This window comes from Hemitrygon akajei, chromosome 7 (assembly GCF_048418815.1).
Source record: "Hemitrygon akajei chromosome 7, sHemAka1.3, whole genome shotgun sequence".
NCBI lineage: Eukaryota > Metazoa > Chordata > Chondrichthyes > Myliobatiformes > Dasyatidae > Hemitrygon > Hemitrygon akajei.
Window position 1 is genome coordinate 13,319,195 of NC_133130.1, and position 21,932 is coordinate 13,341,126.

Genomic DNA, 21,932 nt, shown 5'->3' on the forward strand with positions numbered 1-21,932 from the left:
GGCTGCGAGGTGAAGACAGAGCCCATGCAGGGGAGGCTGCTTTCGGTGACGGACTGCACTCTGTTCACACTGAGCGATCGACAGCTGGTGATACCGTGTCCCGCCACTAACTCTTCCTCTTCTTCCTCTTGCCCTCGTAGTGCTGGAGCGGAAGATGTCGGCGAGGCAGAGTAGGGAGGAGTTGGTCAGGAGGGGCGTGTTGAAGGAGGTTCCTGATCCAGGTAAGTCACCCAGGGGGCCGGGTAGAGGGAGGGATCTCTCTCTGGGGGAATGCCTTGCCAGCAGTGAGTCCAGCGTCACATCTGAGGGCGCTGACCGGGAAACTCCCTGTGACTAACTCCTATCAGTGGTCCTCTGTCAGTCTGTAAAGACGGCGCAGCGCCCACAACCTTCTTCTGCATGGAGGCTCGTCTTGTGGCAGTGTTTCTGACGGCCCTTGTAAACCGAGGGTCCAACCCTAATGTTGGATTCTGTCTGAGGAGATGTACACACTCAATCCGCCTCTGAATCTCCATTACTCCCTTTCCACCTCCCTGTCACTCCACCTCTGTGTCTGCCCTCCTGTCCTTGCACTGTGGAGCAAATTAACCCCAGCCGTGGCCGGACAGCTTCCTCCTGAGCTGCCGAGCGGAGCCCTGTGTTCACCACCGTCCTCGGCTTCTGCACACCCCTGACGCGCTGCTTCCTGCCTTTCACACTGTCAGAGCGTTGGGCATTTTGAGGAAATGTTTTGATATTCTGCCTCTCTCCGGGCCTCCACAAGTGTGGGAAGGTGTCTTGAGACACGCCATGCCACCGCCCCGATCCCTAGCCACAACAACTGAGGGTGTCACAGCCGTAGACCACTACAGCTCAAAATCAGGCCCTTTAGCCCATTTAGTCCATGCTGAACTGTTTATCAAGCTGCACCCACACCACAGCCCTCCATACACCTCCCATCCATGTAGTCATCCAAACTTCTGTTAAATGTTCATTATCGAGCCCACAGTCACCACTTCCCCTGGCAGCTCATTCCACGCTCTCACCTCCCTCTCTAAGTGAAGGTCCCTCTCACGTCACATGCCGGTGATAATAAACCTGATTCTGATATTTGCCTTATGCATTTCACCTTTCACCTTTAACTCATGACCTCTGGTTTTAGTCTCACTCAACCTCAGTGGAAAAAGTCTGCTTGCATTTACCCTTTCTGTACCCCTAATATGGGGCAGGTGGGGCTCATCAGCCCGCCTAGGAGAAGGAAAACTCTGATTTTAAATCTCCGCTGCCTTGCGGCCATGCCCACCCATGGAAAAGGCTTCGGGAGTAAACCCTGAGGAAGAAACCCGGAGCCGAGGTCCCTAAGGCATTTTGATGTTGTTTACAACTTCACTCTGGCAACCTCTGTGAGGACACTGGTGCCAAGCTGTATCGACGCTTGCCCTTCCCTTGGACCACATCAGTGACGTGGAGGGGGGAGCCCGCTGTATGGAGAACAGTCGGTTCCTCTGATCTTCCCACCCAGGCTTGCACCCTGGAGCTTGGACCCTTACACAGTCCACCAGAGGTGCTAGCCCGTGATCCCCGGGATCGGCGGCTGCCTCCCACCCTGAATAATTTTTCACGCCTCTATCAAAGCTCTCTGCTTTCTCCTACACTCTAGCGAAAAGTCCCAACCTCCCCTAACTCATGTCCCCGCCGCATCGTTGTAAATTTTCTCTGCACTCTTTCAATCTCACTTACATCTTTCCTGTAGGAAGGTGGTCAGAACTGCAAACAACTCCAAATTGGGCCTCACTAACGTCTTTACAACTTCAACATAACATCCCAGCTCCTGTACTCAACACTTTGATTTAGGAAGACCAGTGTGCCAAAAGCTTTCCTTACGACCCTATCTGCCGGTGATGCCACTTTCAGTGAATCATGGACCTGTATTCCCAGATCACTTTGTTCTACCACACACCTCAGGGCCCTATCATTCACTGTCTAAGACCTGCCCTGGCTGGTCCTACCAAAGTGCAAAACCTCTTCCTTGTCTTCATTAAATTCCATCTGCCATTTTCCGGTGAATTTGGTAAAGTGGTATGCACTTGGTCACTGAACCCAGCGGTTCTTTAGAGAATTCTTGTGTGAACACATGCAATATTTTATTTGCTTTGGCAGTGGTTGTGTTTACAGGATTTCTGTAGTACCTTTACAACATGACCACCCCTCGGCCAGTGAATTGGCTTGTTATTTGTCATCTGTATCGAGATAATGGGAAAATCTTTTGTTTGCTTGCATTCCACACAGAAATACATCGCAGTAGTACAAAGGGAAATCAGTAAGACTCAGGAGCAGTATTTGGCCCATCAAGTATGCTCTACCATTCAATTACGGCTGATTTATTTTCACTCTCAGCTCCATTCAACAGAGTAGAGATCTCAGATGTGTGGCGATACTGCCTCTTGTTTCCATTCTGGAACACAATTTGCGAGTGGTAAAGTGCAGATACTGTTATTAAGGAGCACAGCAAGATCCCTTCATTTATTAGCTGACCTCTTGCGTGAAGAGTTGCAAAAAATAAAGAATGAAATTTTTAGCTGCATTCCACTTGAAAAAATTACTTATAATTTAAGAGATAAATATGAAATATTTCTGAAAATTTGGCGCCCTTATTTACAAAAAATAGGATTAAATATATAGGTGCTCTGAAGATAAAATTATTGGTTATCTGGGGAAAGAAATAAATATACATATTAAAGCTATTATGAGTTCCATGGAGCATGTGGGGATCTTCCAAAACCCAGGCATTCTTTCTTTCTTTTTTCTTTCTTTCTTTCTTTTTTCTTTTTTTTTCTATAGGGATATGTTAGGGGGAGGGGTTAAGGGAGGGGGGAAGGGTTGATAACTTTCTTTTTTCTTTCTGTAACCTATTTGAAAATTCAATAAAAAAAAATTTTTTTTAAAGAGTTGCAAAAAATAGTGTTGCGTTGCAATTCCAGGCAGAGTGCAGAGCAGGTGAACAAAGAAAGTGCAAGGGTGAAGTAGTCGGGGAGACGGCAGGAGAATGAGGTTGAGGTGGGAAATAAATCAGCCATGATCGCGTGGCAAAGTGGATTTAATGGGCCAAATGGCCTAATTCTGCACAGTAGCACACACAAAATGCTGGTGGAACGCAGCAGGCCAAGCAGCGTCTATAGGAAGAAGCACTGTCGACGTTTCGGGCCGAGACGTCGACAGTGCCTCTCCTTATAGATGCTGCCTGGCCTGCTGCGTTCCACCAGCATTTTGTGTGTGTGTTGCTTGAATTTCCGCGTCTGCAGATTTCCTGGTGTTTAAGTCTGCACAGTACTGTATTTGTCAACATGGAGCGGAGAGCGAGTTTGCACTTTCAGTCCACAATAGAGACCCAAATCAGAATCAGGTTTATCATCACTCACATACGTCATGAAATTGTTATTTATGGCAGCAGTGCAGTGCAATACATAAAATTTCTACAGTACTGTGCACAGGATCTGTGCACACCAACAGAAGTCTATGTGCTAAAGTCTTCGGCAGAGTACTGCATGATGTAAAAAGAAGCAGTCCCAACTCCAGCCCCTGTGGAACACCATGAGTCACCGGCAGCCAACCGGAGAAGGCCCTCTTCAGATTCAAGATGTCTGTAAGACACGGGAGCAGAATTAGGCCATTCAGCCCGTCGAGGCTGCTCTACCACTCCATCATGGCTGATCCCAGATCCAACTCAACCCCATACACCTGCCTTCTCACCACATCCTTTGATGCCCCAACTGATCCGGAAACAATCAACTTCCACCTTAAATATACCCACAGACTTGGCCTCCACCACGGTCTGTGGCAGAGCATTCCACCGGTTCACTACTCTCTGGCTAAAAATAAATTTCTCCTCACCTCTGTTCCAAAAGGTCACCCATCAATTCTGAGGCTGTCCTGGACACTCCCACCATAGGAAACATTCTTTCCACATCCACCTTATCTAGTCCTTTCAACTTTCGGTAGGTTTCAATGAGATCCCCCTGCATTCTTCTAAGTTCCAGTGAGTACAGGCCCAAAGCTGCCAAATGCTCCTCATATGTTAACCCCTTCATTCCCAGAATCATCCTCGTGAACCTCTCCTGGACTCTCCAATGACAACACATCCTTTCTGAGATGTGGGGCCCAAAACTGTTAGCAAGACTCCAAGTGTGACCTGACTATTGTCTTATAAAGGCTCAGCATTATTTCCTTTCTCTTATATTCTATTCCACGTGAAATAAATGCCAACATTGCATTTGCCTTCTTTACCACAGACTCAGTTAACCTTCTGGGAGTCTTGCACGAGGACTCGTAAGTCTCTCTGTACCTCTGATTTTGAACTTTCTCCCCATTTAGGTAATAGTTCGCACTATTGTTACTTTTACCAAAATGTATTATCATACATTTCCCAACACTGTTCCATCTGCCACTTTTTGCCCATTCTTCCAATTTGTCTAAGCCCTGCTGCAATCACATTGGTTCCTCAGCACTACCGACCCCTCCGCCTGTCCTCGTATCTGCAAACTTTGCCACAAAGCCATCAATTCCATTATCTAAATCACTGGTAAACAATGTGAAAAGCAGCAGTCCCAATTCTGACCGCTGAGAAATACCACTAGCCACTGGAAACCAACCAGAACAAGCTCACTTTGTTCCCACTCGCTGCCTCCTGTCTGTCAGCCATTCCTCTATCCATGCCAGTATCTTACCTGTGACGCCAGAGGATTTTATCTTGTTAAGCAGCCCCGTGTGTGGCACCTTATCAAACGCCTTCTGTAAATCCAAGTAAATGACATCCACTGCCTCTCCTTTGTCCACCCTGCTTGTTACTTCCTTGAAGAGCTCTAATAGATTTGTCAGGCAAGATTTCACTTGACAGAAACCATGCTGACTTATTTTATCATTAGTCTCCAAGCACCTCAAAACCTCATCCTTAATAATGGACTCCAACACTTTCCCAACCACTGTGGTTAGGCTAACTGGTGTTAACTAGCGGCCTATAATATCCTTCCTTTTGTCTTCTCCCCTTCTGAAAGGGTGGAGTGACATTTGCAATCTTCCAGTCCTCCGGGACCATGCCAGAATCCAGTGATTCTTGAAAGATCATGACCAATGCATCCATCATCATTTCTAGTGCACAAGTGTAAAGGATAATGAAATAATTATGCGCTGGATCTGATGCAACACAAAAACCAGAGATAAAGAACACAGTGATAACAAACTCACAGTAAATAAAAACAGATAGTTTATATCCATTGATTGTATGTCTACAAAGTGACGCTAGGCACAGGAGTGTCTGTACATGAGGTGACTCTGGCAGGAAGTGATAAAGTAGTGGTTGGGGGTGTGGAGGTGTTGATCAGCCTCACTGCTTGGGGAAAGGTAGCTGTTTTTGAGTCTGGTGGTCCTGGTGTGGATGTGATGTAGCCTCCTCCCTGGCGGGAGTGGGACAAACAGTCTCTGACCAGGTGGATGGGTTCCTTCATGGTGTTACTGGCCCTTTTCTGCTACCTCTGTTTCTCTGCCCCACTCTTCTCATGCCTCACATTGCCTATCGTGTTGGGTTGCTCTGAATCTCACTTCCGAGTGTGTCTGAGGGGGTGGGTGAGTGTGTGTGCTTAGTCACAACCACTTCCGCTTATCTCACATCCTCTTCATCACCCCCAGACTCTGCTGCGGGATATACCTGTCCCTGAATCCACTCTCCTCCCAGTCTGACCCTTCAGCATCTTCTTGTGAGGCTGTCCCAGTCCTGTTCGTCCTCATCCTTCCTGTGGACGCCGGTTCCACCCTCTCCCCGCACCCTGGCTGAAGTGGGTTCTCTGTTTATTTATTTGGTAATACAGTACGGAGTAGGGCCCCTCCCAGCCCGAGTAGGCCCCTCTAGCCCCTTGATAGCGCCCAACAACCCTGATTAGTCCTGCCTGAATGTCCAGTAACCTACCGAGTGCAGCTTTGGACTGTGGGAGGAAACCGCGGAGCGCTCGGGGAAAACCCAGTCATTCCACGGGAGGATGTAGACATGGTGACCGAATTGAACTCCAGACTGTGGAGTGCCCTGTGATAGCATTGCGCTAACTGCTACGCTACCGCGTTGCCCATCGCCACTTAACGAGTTGTGACTAAATTTAAAGCATCTGCCACAGTTTCTCCGGACTTCTCTACACAGAGCCAAACCTCTTCTTAACAATAATCAGCTTGGCTGAGGAACTTCCCCTTTCTTGACTTCCTGCCTCACTCTAAGAACAATTTTTCTTTTCTCATACAAAGTGAGTGTTTCATCAGTGTACCAATCGAAACCTCTCCTAAATGTTGAAATGGAGTTTGCATGCACCACTTGCTGGCAGCTCACTCCACACTCTCTGAGTGAAGAGGTTTCTCGTTATGCTCCCCTTGAACTTTTCTCCTTTCACCCTTAACCCATGACCTCTGGTTGTCGTCCCACCAACTCAGTGGAAAAAGCCTGCTTGCATTTACCCCATACATACCCCTCATAATTTTGTATACCTCTATTGAATCTCCCCTCAAACTCCTACATTGCAAGAAATTCAATCTTTCTTTCCAACTCAGATCCTCCACACCTGGCTATACATCCTTGTAAATTTTCTCCGTATTCTGTACTATGGCTTTCTTTTAAGGATTAGAATTTTACTTCATACATCCACCTTGCAACATGAGGGAGTGAAAATCTATATGTTGCATCTCCATTGCAATGTACAAGCAGTAAGGAAGGGAAATGTGGGAGGATGTTGCCCAAGCGCTGTTCAGTCAGATGTACAATCAGATCAGTGTGTGTTGATCAATCTGATGGCCTGCTGTCCCAGAGCCTTTTGGTTCTGACTTTGTGCACCTGCTGCTGTAAGTGTCCCGAATAGAGGAAAGTCCACAACCACAGATGTGCTGGGCTGTCCGCACCACTCTCTGCAGAGCCCTGTGACTGAGGGAAGTACAGTTCCCGTGCCAGGCGGTGACACAGCCAGTCAGGATGCTCTCGATGGTGCCCCCGTAGAAAGTCCTGAGAATTTCGGGACCCCTGACGAACTTCTTCAGCCGTCTGAGGTGAAGGAGGCACTGTTGTGCTTTTTTCACCACACCGCCGGTATGGAGAGTCCCGGTCAGATCCTCGGTGATGTGCACACTGAGGAAGTTGAAACGACTCACCCACTCAGTTACAGGCCCATTGATGCCAATAAGGGCTAGCCTGTCCCGTTCCTCCTGTAAGCCACGATCAACTCCTTCCCTTCGCGACATCAAGGGAGAGGTTGTCTCAGGGCGTTGACTTCTCCTCTGTCGGCTGTCTCATCATTGTTGGAAAGAAGGCCTATCGATGTCATATCATCTGCAAATTTGATCAGCAGTTTGGAGCTGTGCGTGGCAACACAGTCGTGTGTGTATAGGGAGTAGAGGAGTATATATGGTGAAATTATTTGTCTAACGGAAGTACAGTACAGTACCTACTGTAAATTACAGTTAGAAATATGAAGTATGCATATGTAACCCAGTAGGCACTGGAAGTAACTAATAAAATGTCCACAGTGTGTGTGTTCATGATCTTCAGCTGCTGTAGCCCATCTGCTTCAAGGTGTGATGTGTCGTGCATTCAGGGATGCTGCTCTGCACACCACTCTTGTAATCTGTGGTTATTTGAGCTTGAACCAGTCTGGCCATTCTCCTCTGACCTCAGAGCTACCGCTCACTGGGTGCTTTTTTTGTCTTTCGCACCATTCTCTGTAAACTCTGCAGACGGTTGTGTGTGAAAATCCCAGGAGATCACTAGTCTCTGAGATACTCCAGTAGCTAGCGGTTTGTGCCACAATGCGACAGCTTGTGGCCCTTTAGTCAGGAGTTCAGTTTCAGTGACATCTGTAAGGAGTTTGTATGTCCTCCCCTTGAACCCACAGGTTTTCCTCCCACACTCCAAAGACGTACGGGTGAGTAGGTCAATTGGTCATTGTAAATTGTCCCGTGATTAGGCGCGGGTTAAATCAGTGGGTTGCTGGGCAGCGCGGTTCGTTGGAACAAAGGGGCCTGGTCTGCCCAGTGTCTCTAGACAAACTGAAACTCTTGACCACGTCTGCATGCTTTTGTGCATTGAGCTGCTGCCACATGATTGGCTGGTTAGATATTTGCATTAACAAGCGGGTGTGCAGGTGTAGCTGGTAAATTGGCCGAAGTCGATGGTCTGGTTGAGTTCATCAGTGGCTCTGCAACCCATTGCATCCACCGTACGGGGGACTGGCCTACCAGAGCCTTGCTGGCTGGCCTTACCCATCACGGGGCGTATCTATATCAAATTAAATATTGCAACGGGGGCAATGCTGAAAGGTGAGGTAGTGAGCGTAGGCAGAGTAGACAGACAGCATCTTTTTCCCAGGTTTGAAATGTCAAGGTGAGAGGGGGTAATTTCAAAGGAGATATGAGGGGCAAAATTTTTACACAGAGAGTTGTGGGTGTCTGGGATGCATGGCCTGGTATGGTGACAGAGGCAGATACATTTGGGATTTTTAAGAGATGTTTAGATAGGCCCAGGAATGTGAGGGAAATGGAAGGATATGGACATTGTGTAGGCAGGAAAGATCAGTTTAGTTGCCCATTTGAGTGCTAGTTGAATTGGTTTGGCACAACATTGTGACTGAAGAGCCTTTTCCTCTGCTGAACCGTCCCATGTTGCAAATCGGATCGTGCTGGGCAGCCCACACATGTGGCCATGAACGCTGCCCTTTCCGGTGAGACCCAGATTCTGATCTGAAATGTCAGAACGGGACGGCAGAGTTGTTACTGGAGCTGGTTTGTTATTGTCACGTGTACCGTGACACAGTGGAAAGCTTGTACAGATCAGATCAGTGCACACACAGTACGTCACAGACACTCCTGTGCCCAGAGTCACTTTATGGACATACAGTCAATCTATGTATAAGTCATGTATTTATATTTATTGTGTTTTCAATATTATTATTTTTGTGCTGCATCAGATCTGGAGTAACAGTTATTTCGTTCTCCTTTACACTTGTGTACCGGAAATGAATTGTAAACCTCAAAGCAGATCAAGGTGAAACAATAACAGTGCAGAATAAAGTGTAACATTTAGAGAGAAAGCAGACAACTAGGTGTGAGGAGGTAGATTGTGAGGTCAGTAGTCCATCTTACCCTCCAGGGGAATTGTTCAATAGTCTGATAACAGCACAGCGGGGTGGAAGCTGTCCTTGAGCCTGGTGGTATGTGCTTTCGGGCTTTTGTATCTTCACACCACAATGCACACTATACACCTGACAACGGACACACCACGATGCACACTATACACCTCACAACGGACACACCACGATGCACACTATACACCTCACAACGGACACACCACGATGCACACTATACACCTCACAACGGACACACCACGATGCACACTATACACCTCACAACGGACACACCACGATGCACACTATACACCTCACAACGGACACACCACGATGCACACTATACACCTCACAACGGACACACCACGATGCACACTATACACCTCACAACGGACACACCACGATGCACACTATACACCTCACAACGGACACACCACGATGCACACTATACACCTCACAACGGACACACCACGATGCACACTATACACCTCACAGCAGACACACTACAATGCACACTATACACCTCACAACGGACGCACCACAATGCACAGTATACACCTCACAACGGACACACCACGATGCACACTATACACCTCACAGCAGACACACTACAATGCACACTATACACCTCACAACGGACGCACCACAATGCACAGTATACACCTCACAACGGACACACTACAATGCACACTATACACCTCACAACGGACACACCACAATGCACACTATACACCTCACAACGGACGCACCACAATGCACACTGTACACCTCACAGCAGACACACCACGATGCACACTATACACCTCACAACGGACACACCACGATGCACACTATACACCTCACAACGGACGCACCACGATGCACAGTATACACCTCACAACGGACACACCACAATGCACACTATACACCTCACAACGGACGCACCACAATGCACACTATACACCTCACAGCAGACACACTACAATGCACACTATACACCTCACAACGGACGCACCACGATGCACAGTATACACCTCACAACGGACGCACCACGATGCACAGTATACACCTCACAACGGACACACCACGATGCACACTATACACCTCACAGCAGACACACCACGATGCACAGTATACACCTCACAACGGACACACCACAATGCACACTATACACCTCACAGCAGACACACTACAATGCACACTATACACCTCACAACGGACACACCACAATGCACACTATACACCTCACAACGGACACACCACAATGCACACTATACACCTCACAACGGACACACCACGATGCACACTATACACCTCACAGCAGACACACTACAATGCACACTATACACCTCACAACGGACGCACCACAATGCACACTGTACACCTCACAGCAGACACACCACGATGCACACTATACACCTCACAACGGACACACCACGATGCACACTATACACCTCACAACGGACGCACCACGATGCACAGTATACACCTCACAACGGACACACCACAATGCACACTATACACCTCACAACGGACGCACCACAATGCACACTATACACCTCACAGCAGACACACTACAATGCACACTATACACCTCACAACGGACGCACCACGATGCACAGTATACACCTCACAACGGACGCACCACGATGCACAGTATACACCTCACAACGGACACACCACGATGCACACTATACACCTCACAGCAGACACACCACGATGCACAGTATACACCTCACAACGGACACACCACAATGCACACTATACACCTCACAGCAGACACACCACGATGCACAGTATACACCTCACAACGGACACACCACAATGCACACTATACACCTCACAGCAGACACACCACGATGCACAGTATACACCTCACAACGGACACACCACAATGCACACTATACACCTCACAGCAGACACACCACGATGCACAGTATACACCTCACAACGGACGCACCACGATGCACAGTATACACCTCACAACGGACGCACCACGATGCACAGTATACACCTCACAACGGACGCACCACGATGCACAGTATACACCTCACAACGGACGCACCACGATGCACAGTATACACCTCACAACGGACGCACCACGATGCACAGTATACACCTCACAACGGACGCACCACGATGCACAGTATACACCTCACAACGGACACACCACGATGCACACTATACACCTCACAACGGACACACCACGATGCACAGTATACACCTCACAACGGACGCACCACGATGCACAGTATACACCTCACAACGGACACACCACGATGCACACTATACACCTCACAACGGACACACCACGATGCACAGTATACACCTCACAACGGACGCACCACGATGCACACTATACACCTCACAACGGACACACCACGATGCACAGTATACACCTCACAACGGACGCACCACGATGCACACTATACACCTCACAACGGACGCACCACGATGCACACTATACACCTCACAACGGACGCACCACGATGCACACTATACACCTCACAACGGACGCACCACGATGCACACTATACACCTCACAACGGACACACCACGATGCACACTGTACACCTCACAGCGGACACACCACGATGCACACTATACACCTCACAACAGACGCACCACGATGCACACTGTACACCTCACAACGGACGCACCACAATGCACACTGTACACCTGACAATGGACGCACCACGATGCACACTGTACACCTCACAACGGACACACCACGATGGACACTAGGAAGTGAGGGGTTATGGAGGGGAGGGCACAGTGTCAGAGGAATCCTGAACAACAGGTCCGCTGTGGTTTAATCCTCAGAGTGAGTGAAGGGCCTTGCCGTGCCCCCAGCCCCTCTGCCCTCCGGGTTGTGTAGGGGAGAGGACGAGCCAGGATTGCTCTCTCCACCCTGGTCTGCACCAGCCGTCAACTTGCAGTGCTCACAAAGTACACTGCAGATGCTGTGGTCAAATCAAGACGTACAAAAAAGCTGGATGAACTCAACAGGTCAGGCAGCATCCATTGAAAGAAGCAGTCAACGTTTCAGGCCGAGACCCTTTGTCAGGACTAAAGATGGAGGGGGCATGGACCCTATAAAGAAGGTGGGGGAGGGTGGAAAACCAATCAGAAGAAAGATCAAGGGGTGGGGCAGGGGAAGTAGGGAGGGGATAGGCAGGGGAGGTGAAGAAGGAATCTAAGGGGAAAGTTCTATGGGTAGTAGAAGGCAGAGTCATGAGAGGTAATAGGCAGCTAGAAGAGGAGACAGAGTGAAGGTGGGATGGGGGAAGGGAGAGGGAGGGAATTACCGGAAGTTGGAGAATTGGATGTTCATACCAAGGGGCTGGAGACTACTGGAGCACCTACGCTCCATCCACCACAACAGACAGGATCTCCCGGTTGCCACTCACTTCAACTCTCCTTCACATTCCCATTCGGATATGTCCATACATGGCCTCCTCTACTGCCATGATGAGGCCAAACTTCAGTTGGAGGAACAACATCTCATATACCGTCTGGGTAGTCTACAGCCCCTTGGTATGAGCATCGAATTCTCCAACTTCCGGTAATTCCCTCCCTCTCCCTTCCCCATCCCACCTTCACTGTGTTTCCATTTCTAGCTGCCTATCACCTCTCATGACTCTGCCTTCTACTACCCATAGTACTTTCCCCTTAGATTCCTTCTTCACCTCTCCTGCCTATCCCCTCCCTGCTTCCCTCCCCACCCCTTGATCTTTCCTCTGATTGGTTTTCCACCCTCCCTCCCCACCTTCTTTATAGGGCCCCTGCCCCCTCCTTCTTTAGTCCTGACGAAGGGTCTCGTCCTAAAACGTTGACTGCTTCTTTCAACGGATGCTGCCGGACCTGCTGAGTTCATCCAACTTTTTTGTACGCCTTGACTTGCAGTGCTCTGTCCCTCCCCCGCCTCCAGCCCTCAGTCAAGGAGAGGAGGCCATTGTGATCTCAGCAGTGTCATCGAGGCCTCAGGCACACGAGGACTTTCAGTGCCTGGCAACGTGGAATGAGCGGGACCCTCCGGCCGTGTGGAATGGAGCAGGCCACACCCCTGGTGTGAGGAGCGACAGGAGCCCCTGATGGACTCATCGGCCGAGTGGCAGTGCGGTCCCAGCCGTCCGGCCAGAATGGCCCCATTTTGATACGTCCCTGACCTGAGCGGGACAGCCGGAGACTGGGGAGGGTAACCCCAGTCCACCCGGCCGGCCGGCCTGAGGGACGATGGGAGCCGCAGCCAGGAAGAGTTACCCGTCCAGTGAGAAGGAAAGTAACAAGAGCTTCATATTCAATGGTAAACCCACCGTGCCTTTGGGCAGTTCTGTGATCACACGGAAAGAGGACTGAAGTTCTAAAGTTTCTAGAAACAGGCTATCATAGTCAGAATCAAAAACGTCACTATCCCAGTGACGAGACCTCGGTGGTAATGAATAGCCCTGCCTCCAGTGAGGTCTCGTCACCAGGACAATGAGCTGTTTACAGTTTACTATTGGCCTGTGCTGTGCACTGCATGCGTCTTTGAATTATACTTTGTTATTTATGATTTTACTAAATTGTCTCCCTGAATCAGTCCCACTTACTCCTCTCTCTAAACCTTCCCTATCCATACGCCTGCCATAATGACCTGTAACCGTTGTAGTTGTACCTGCCTTTATGATTGCCTCTGGCAGCTCGACCCACTGACCTCTGGGTGAAAATCATTCTAACGAAGGATAAAAATCGGCTGGATGGCAGGAGGCAAAGAATGGGATTAAGGGAGCCTTGTCGGATAGGCTTCCGGTGGTGTTCTGCAGGGATCACTGTAGGGACCACTGCTTTTCATGCTGTACGTCAATGATTTTCGATGACGGAATTGATGGCTTTGCGGCCAAGTTTGCGGATGATACAAAGACGGGTGGAGTGGCAGGTGGTTTTGAGGAACCGGGGAGTCTGCAGAAGGACCTAAACGGATTGGGAGAATGGGCAAAGAAGTGGCAGATGGAATATGTTGCAGGAAGTGTGTGGTCACACGCTTTGGTAGAAGGAGTAAAAGCTTGCACTGTTTTCTAAACGGGGGGAAAAGAATTAAAAAATGAGAGGTGTAAAGGAACTTGTGAGTCCTTGTGCAGGATTCCCTAAAGCTCAACTTGCAGTTTGAGTCGATGGTGAGGAAGGCAAATTCAATGTTAGCACTCATTTCAGGCGGACTAGAATATAAAAGCAAGGATGTAATAGCATTTATAAGGCACTGGTGAGGCCACATTTGGAGTATTGAGAGCAGTTCTTGGCCGTTGTGCTGACGTTAGAGATGGGCCAGAGGTGGTTCATAAGAATGATTCTGGGAATGAAAGGGTTAATGGAGAAGCATTTGATGACTCTGGGCCTGTAGTCATTGGAGTTTAGAAGAATGAGGGAGGATCTCATTGAAACCTATCAAATGTTGAAAGGCCTAGACGGTGGATGTGGAGATGATGTTTCCTGTAATGGGGGAGTCTAGGACCAGAAGGTCCAGCCTCTAAGTAGAGACGTATCCATTTAGAACGGAGATGAGGAGGAATTTCTTCAGCCAGAGGGTGGTGAATCCGAGGAATTTGTTGCCACAGGTGGCTGTGGAGGCCAAGTCATTGGGTAATTCAAATAACCCTGTGTTAGAACAGTGGGTATATTTAAAGCAGAAGTTGATAGATTCTTGATTAATAAGGGCATTAAAGTTTGTGAGGAAAAGGCAGGAGAATGGGGTTGAAAGGGAAGAGAAGGACCTCCAGGGTTGTAATCTCCAGATTACTCACTGTGCCATGCACTAGTGCAAGAAGGAATGGGGTGATACCACAGATGAATGAGTGGCTGGAGAGATGATGCAGGGGACAGGGTCATGAAGTTTTTGGATTATTTGAAACTTTTCTGGGGAAGGGGTGACCTGTACAAGAGGGATGGGTTGCACCTGAACTGGAGGTGAACCAATACCCTGGTTGGGGAGGTTTGTTGATGCTACTCAGGAGAGTTTAAACTAGTTTTGCAGGAGGCTGGGAACCAGAGCCTCAGGTCTGTAAGGGAAGGTAAATGACAGGAAAAGTAGTGAAAACTTGTTTCAATCTTTCAAACAATGTCTTTTCTCCCCCCCTTGAGACATTGTAAGTGTTACCTGCTTCGATGTACTCTTGTTAATTTTGGATAATAATAATGAAAAGATTTGAAAAGAAAGGAAGGAAAGTAGTGAAAGGCACAATCAAAATAACAGGTATGGTGGGCTGGTTAGTCTGAAGGGTGTTAATTTTAATGCTAGGAATATTATGGGTAAAGGTGATGAACTTGGGGCATAGATCAGGACAGGGAACGACGATGTTGTAGCCATTACTGAAACTTGGATGCAGAGAATGAGAGTGAGGTACTTAATAGTACTTTGCTTCAGTATTTACCAAGGAAAAGGACGCGAGGACAGGAGATCAGTGCTGACGGTATAATACATTATGGTCTTTAAAGGTCAAGGAGGAGGAAATGTTGGACCTCCTAAGGTGAAAAAGAATACTTTGACTTTCCACCTTATCGACACCCTTTCTAATTTTATAAACCTCTACAAGGTCACCCTACACTCCAGGCAAAACAGTGCCACATTGCCATCTCTCCTTATAGCTCGAGCAATGAGGTCCAGACAGTGTACTGAGGATGTTTTTCTGCACCATAACATCCATCCTGTCTTGTGGTGACCAGAAACTGCACACAATACTCTGGGTGTGGCCTTTCTGCCCTGGGGGAAAGTCTCTGGCTTGCCACTCGATCTCTGCCTCTTATCATCTTGTACGCCTCTATCAAGCCACCTGTTATCCTCCTTCACTCCAAACCGAAAAGCCCCAGCTTGCTCAACCTCTCCTCATAAGACAAGTTCTCTAACCCAGGCAGCATGCTGGTAAATCTCCACTGCACCCTCTCTTAAGCTTCCACAGCCTTCCTGTAATGAGGTGACCAGAACTGAAGAGAGTGCTCCAAGCGTGGTTGAACCAGGGTTTTATAGATCTCAATCCCCCAGTTAATGAAGGCCAACACACCACATACCTTCTTAAACACCATATCCCAAAGAATGTGGGCTGTCCCCAGCACAGCCCTCGCTGACTGATTTGACGCAAACAATGTATGTTTTGGTGTACATGTGACACACAACAATGATTAAATCTTTATCAAGCTGCGTGGCAACTTTGAGGAATCTATGGACGTGGACTCCAAGATCTCTCTGTCTCTCCACACTGTTAAGAATCCTGCCCTTAACTGTATTAAACTATGGATGCAGGGCCTCTGCTATCCATGAGAATGGCTACTCCTTCCAGCACGGGTGGGGATTGAACCTGGCTCACTGGCACGACAAGGCAGTGCCTCTACCCCCTGCACCAGTATGCCACCCCTGTCTGATGTAGTTTGATAGGGGGAGTTGTTGGCCTTCATCTGTCTGTTCATCACAGTCAGCGCAGTCGTCACGAGTAACCCTCCACGACACTGAGCACGTCTGCACGGAGCACTGTCACAGGAAAGCAGCCTCCATCATCAAGGACCCCCACCACCCAGGTCATGATCTCTTCTCGCTGCTACCATTGGGAAGGAGGAACAGGAGCCTCAGGACCCACACCACCACAGTTATTACCCCTCAGCCATCAGGCTCTTAAACCAGAAGGGATAAATTCATTCACTCCAACACCGAACTGTTCCCATAATCTCTGGGGTCACTTTCAATGACTCTTCATCTTATGTTCTCGATATTTATTGCTTATTTATTTATTATTGCCATTTTGTTTGTTTTCTGTTTGCATTCACACGGTTTGTGGTCTTTTGCACATTGGCTGTTTGTCCGTCTTGTGTACAGTTTTCCATTGATTCTGTTGTGGTTCTTTGCGTCTACTGAGAATGCCCACGGGAAAATGAATCTCAGGGTTGTATATGGTGACATATATGTACCGGTACTTTGATAATGAACTTACTCTGGGCTTTGTTACACTCAGTACATTGTGATGGGTCAGTTGTCTCCCTTATCTTCTCAGCTGGGAGCTCAGAAGTGACCATTACGAATGGACACAGCGTGCACACCATTCCCATCACGAACCAGCCAACGGAGGGGGGCTCGACGGACACTAGCCTGTCACAGAAAATGGGTAATGTACAATGGGAAATGTGCCTGTAAATCCTGCAGAAACTTATTGGCAGGTTTGTCAGTGCCCTGTTACAGGGTGAGCCAGGCCCTGACCCACAGAGCAAACCTGGCCTGGGTTTCTCCACGTGGAAAATCCAGCCTCCCCTTGCCCCCTGCACTCCAGGGAAGCACCGGGCAGAATCAGATCCAATTATCACTGGCAAATGTCATGATTTTTATTTATCGTGCAGTGGGCCCTATCGGCCCAGCAACATGCCTATTAACACTCATCTAATCACGCGACAATTTACAATGACCAATTAACCTACCAACTGGTACGTCTTTGGACTGTAGGAGGAAACCGGAGCACCCGGAGGAACGCACGTGCCCACAGGGAGGACGGGCAGATTCCTTACAGAGTGCGCTGGAATTGAACTCTGAATTCCGACACCCCGAGCTGTAATAGAGTTGCACTTCGGCCACGCCACCGTGGCACCCCGTCCTGAGCAGCAGTACGGTGTGATGCATGAATAAGATTATTATAAATTATAACAAGGAATATACCGTATATATGCAACATAAGTAGTGAAAAAGAGAGCAAAAATGCTGGGGTAGTGTGCGTGGGTTCATTGCCCACTCAGAAATCTGATTGCCGACAGGGAGACGCTGTTCCTAAAACACTGAGGGTGTGTCTTCAGGCTCCTGTACTCCTCCATGATGGTGACGATGAGGACAGGGCACGTCCTGGGTGGAGAAGGTCTGTAATGAAGGCATCGCCTTATGATGATGTCCTGAACAGTGCTATTGATGGAGCGGGCCGAGTTTACAACTTTAGAACATAGAAGAGTACAGCTCAGGAACAGGCCATTCGTCCCATGATGTTGTGCTGAACCAAAGCATTACCGACACCATCTTCCTTACATCCATGTACCTATCTCTTAAAAGCCTCTAGTGTATTTGCCTCTACCACCACACCAGGCAGTGCATTCCAGAGTAAAAAACTTTCCCCTCACATCCCCCTCTCACCTTCAATGCATGCCCTCTGAAAAGAGACATTTCATTCCTGGAAAACAGATACTCTCTGTCTATCTATGTCTCTCATAATTTTAGAAACCTCGATCAGATTTCCTCAGCCTCCGCCACTCCAGAGAAAACAACCCAAGTTTATCCAGCCTCTAGGGACAGCACGTGCCCTCCAGACCAGGCAGCGTCCTAGTTAACTACTTCTGCACCCTCTCCAAAGCCTCAACATCCTTCCTATAGCAGGGCGATCAGAACTGTATGCAATACTCCAGATGTGGCCTCACCAGAGTTTTATAAATTTGCAACATAACCTCCTGACTATTAAACTCAATGCCTCGATTAATAAAAGCAGGCATTCCATTAGCCTTCTTAACCATCTTATTGACCCGTGTAGCCACTTTCAAGGAGCTGTGGACTTGAATCTCAAGATCTCTCTGCTCAGCCACACTGTTAAGGACCTTCCCCTTTTCAGTGTACTGTCTCCTTGCATTTGCCCTACCCAGGTACAACACCTCACATTTATCTGGGTTAAACTCCATCTGCCATTTCTCATCCCCTATCTGCAACTGATCTATATCGTGCTGTGTTCTTTGTCTGTCTTCTACACTATCCACAACTCCAACAGTGTTGGTGTCATCTGCAAACTCACTAACCCACCCAGGTCATTTATATACATCATAACCAGCAGAGGTCCCAGCACAGATCCCTGCGGAACTCCACTTGTTACAGACCTCCAGCTCGAATAAATCCCTCCAACCACTACTCTGTCTTCTATGCGCAGGCCAGTTCTGAATCCAAGCAGCCGATTCACCACGGACCCCGTGTATCTCAACCTTCTGGATTAGCCTCCCAAGAGGGACTTGCTAAAATCCATGTAGACAACATCCACTGCCCTACCCTCATCAATCTCTCTCATCACCTTGTCAAAAACCCCCATCTGCAGCTTTTCCCGATCCTGGGCAGTAGCCTCTCCATACCAGGTGGAGATGCAACCTGTCAAAATGCTGTCCAGCAGGTGGAACGATCTCAGCTCTGGAATCTACACCTGAAGCCACAACAGTTGTTGGAGTCCTAGAGCAGAACAAGCCCTTCTGCCCAAACAATTCAAGCTGATCCCAGGGCCTACCCAACTACTCCCAATTTCCTGTGTTTGACCCATATCCCTGCACGCCCTGCCCCTTCCATGCATCTAGCCAAATGCTTCTTAAATGACGTTACAGTAGCTGCCTCACCCACTTCCTCTGGCAGCTCGTTCCACACACTCATCACTCTTGGTGTGGGGAGAGTTGCCTCTCAGGTCCCTTTAAAATCTTTCCCCTCTCACCATAAAATCTGTACCTCCTAGTTTTGGACTCCTCTATCCTGTGAGAAAAAAACTTGCCATCCACTCATAACTTCACAAACCTCTATAAGGTCACATCTCAGTCTCCTCGTCACCACCCTCTGCATTAAAAATACTGCCTACCAGGTCTCTTTTTAAGATATTCCAACTAGTTTTGATCTCCCCTCCCCTGGGGAAAGGGTGCAGGGTGGAGATACATCTCTACCAAAGGAGGTGTTGGGCGCTCCTTCCCTCTGCTAGCCTGCAGGTCACCCTTGGGAAGGTGTAGCACCTGCCTAGCCCCCCCCGATCAGGGTCACGTGAAGCCATGGGAACAGGTGGTGGATGGCCACATAAGCAGGTGCAGCATGTCACAAGTCCTGGTCAAGAAACCACAGCAGCATCTATACTTTCTGAGGAGATTGAGCCATGCAAGGCTCCCTACCCCATTCTACCGCCTTTCTACAGGAGCATCATCAAGAATGTCCTGGGTGGCTACATCGTTGTGTTGTATGGAAGCAGCAAGATCTTGTATCGCAAGGTCCTACAGAGGTAGTACAAAATGCCAAGAGGATCACCAGGGCCTCCCTTCCCCCTATTTGTGACATTTACTGGGAGCATTGTTGAGAATCCCACCACCCATCCCACAATCTCTTTGACCCACTGCCGTCAGGAAGGAGGTACAGGAGTATCAGGACTAGGCCTGTCAGACTGGGTAACAGCTTCTTCCCTCAGGCTGTGAGACTAATTACCCAGCCACCACCGAGGTCTCGTCACCAGGACCGTTGTTTACTGGCTACTGTCCGGTTCCATGATTACCTGTGCTGCGCACTGCGTGCACATTGAACTCTGTTTTATTATTTATGGTAATGTTTTCGATTCTGTCCTGTCTAGGTTAATTGGTCAATGTAGATTATCCTGTGATTAGGCTAGGATGAAGCTGATGGCTTGCTGGGTGTGCCACTCAGTCGGCTGGTCAAGCAGGTCCTATGCAATAACTCTAAATAAATCAATAAACCGAGTGAACCCTCACTCTCCCGTAAACCAAAGAATCTCCATACCTCCACCCCCAAATACTCTCAAAGAATCCCTTTCCATTGCTCCTCGGGTTAGTGAATTCCAAAGATTTTCACCTCACTTTCATCCAGAATGGGGTCCCTAGATTCTGAAACAATGCACCTCTGCCCCCAGCAGGGGGCAACTTGTGCCAACGCCCACCCTGTCCGTGCCCCTCACAATCCTGGGCATTGCAGTAAGTTTGCTGCCCTCCTTCCTCCACCTGCTGATGATGCACAGGCAAAGTGCTGGAGGAACTCAGCAGGAGGGCAAGAAGCAGAAGATGTTTTGGGCCAAGACCCTTCCATGGAACTGGAAAGGAAGAGGAAAGGGCCAGAATAATGAGGTGGGGAGAGAGGTGCAGGAGTACAAGCTGGTAGGTGACTGGTGAGACTAAGTGAGGGGGGAAGGTGGGTGCATGGGGGAGAGGGGATGAAGTAAGAAGCTGGCAAGTGATTGGTGGAAGAGGTAAAGGACTGAAGAAGAAGGAATCTGATAGGAGAAGAGGGAGATGATGGGAGAGGAACCTGAAGCAGGTGATAGGCAGATGAAGACAAGAAAAGAGATGAGAGGGGGGTTAGAAGGTGGAAGTGAGAAGGAGAGAAGGGAGAGGGGAAGAAATGACCAGAAATACAAATTGATGTTCGTGCCAACAGGCTGGAGGCTATCCAGACGGAATATGAGGTATTACTCCTCCAACGTGAGTGTAGCCTCATTGTAGCAGTAGAGGAGGCCACGGGCTGACATGTTGGAGTGGAAGTGGGCAGTGGAATTGAAATGGGAGGATCCTGCATTTGGTGACAGACGTTCTCAGGAGAGAAACATGATTTCCAGCATCTGCACAACCACTGTGTTGATGGTGGAATGATGGCTGCCATCTCCAGGGGAAGATGTTCCTCACCCCGTGGCCTGTGTGCTTTGTCATAACTCTGTGTTTCAATGACTTTCTCCACCCACAGGAACATCTGAGCAGCGCCCCCCTGGTAAAGCCGGGTCCCCCCAGGGAGAAACGCAAGCATTGCCGCTCAGTGGACATCCTGACTGTACCCCAGTCGGTGCTGCTAAAGACAATGACTTTGACAAGACGAACCCCCTTCCAGTGCTCTCAAAACCCACCAAGAGGAACACCAACGTGGAACGTAAGTTGACCGGCTCTACTGATGTCAATTGCCCTGGAGCAGAGGGGATGAGCTAAGGAGAGGTTAGACAACCTTGGTTTGATTTCTCTGGAGTGTCAGAGGCGGAAGGAGATCTGACAGAGATTTATAAGATGATGAGACTCATTCCTTCTTCTTCAACACTTTACCTCTTCCACCCATCCCTTCCC

At 48.7% G+C, this 21,932-nt stretch overlaps 1 protein-coding gene across 5 annotated transcripts in view; it reads left to right on the forward strand.

Annotated features, from left to right (window-relative positions):
• Positions 1-21,932, forward strand: part of phactr2 (phosphatase and actin regulator 2) — a 189,986-nt gene that overhangs the window by 123,513 nt on the left and 44,541 nt on the right. For 4 of the 5 annotated variants that reach the window (XM_073050407.1, XM_073050409.1, XM_073050412.1 and 1 more), the window contains exons 3-5: positions 141-221; positions 17,117-17,227; positions 21,565-21,744. In XM_073050407.1, the coding sequence (XP_072906508.1) occupies positions 141-221; positions 17,117-17,227; positions 21,565-21,744 (372 nt within the window). The remainder of the gene's footprint in view (positions 1-140; positions 222-17,116; positions 17,228-21,564; positions 21,745-21,932) is intronic. The other variant, XM_073050411.1, reaches the window with a different exon arrangement.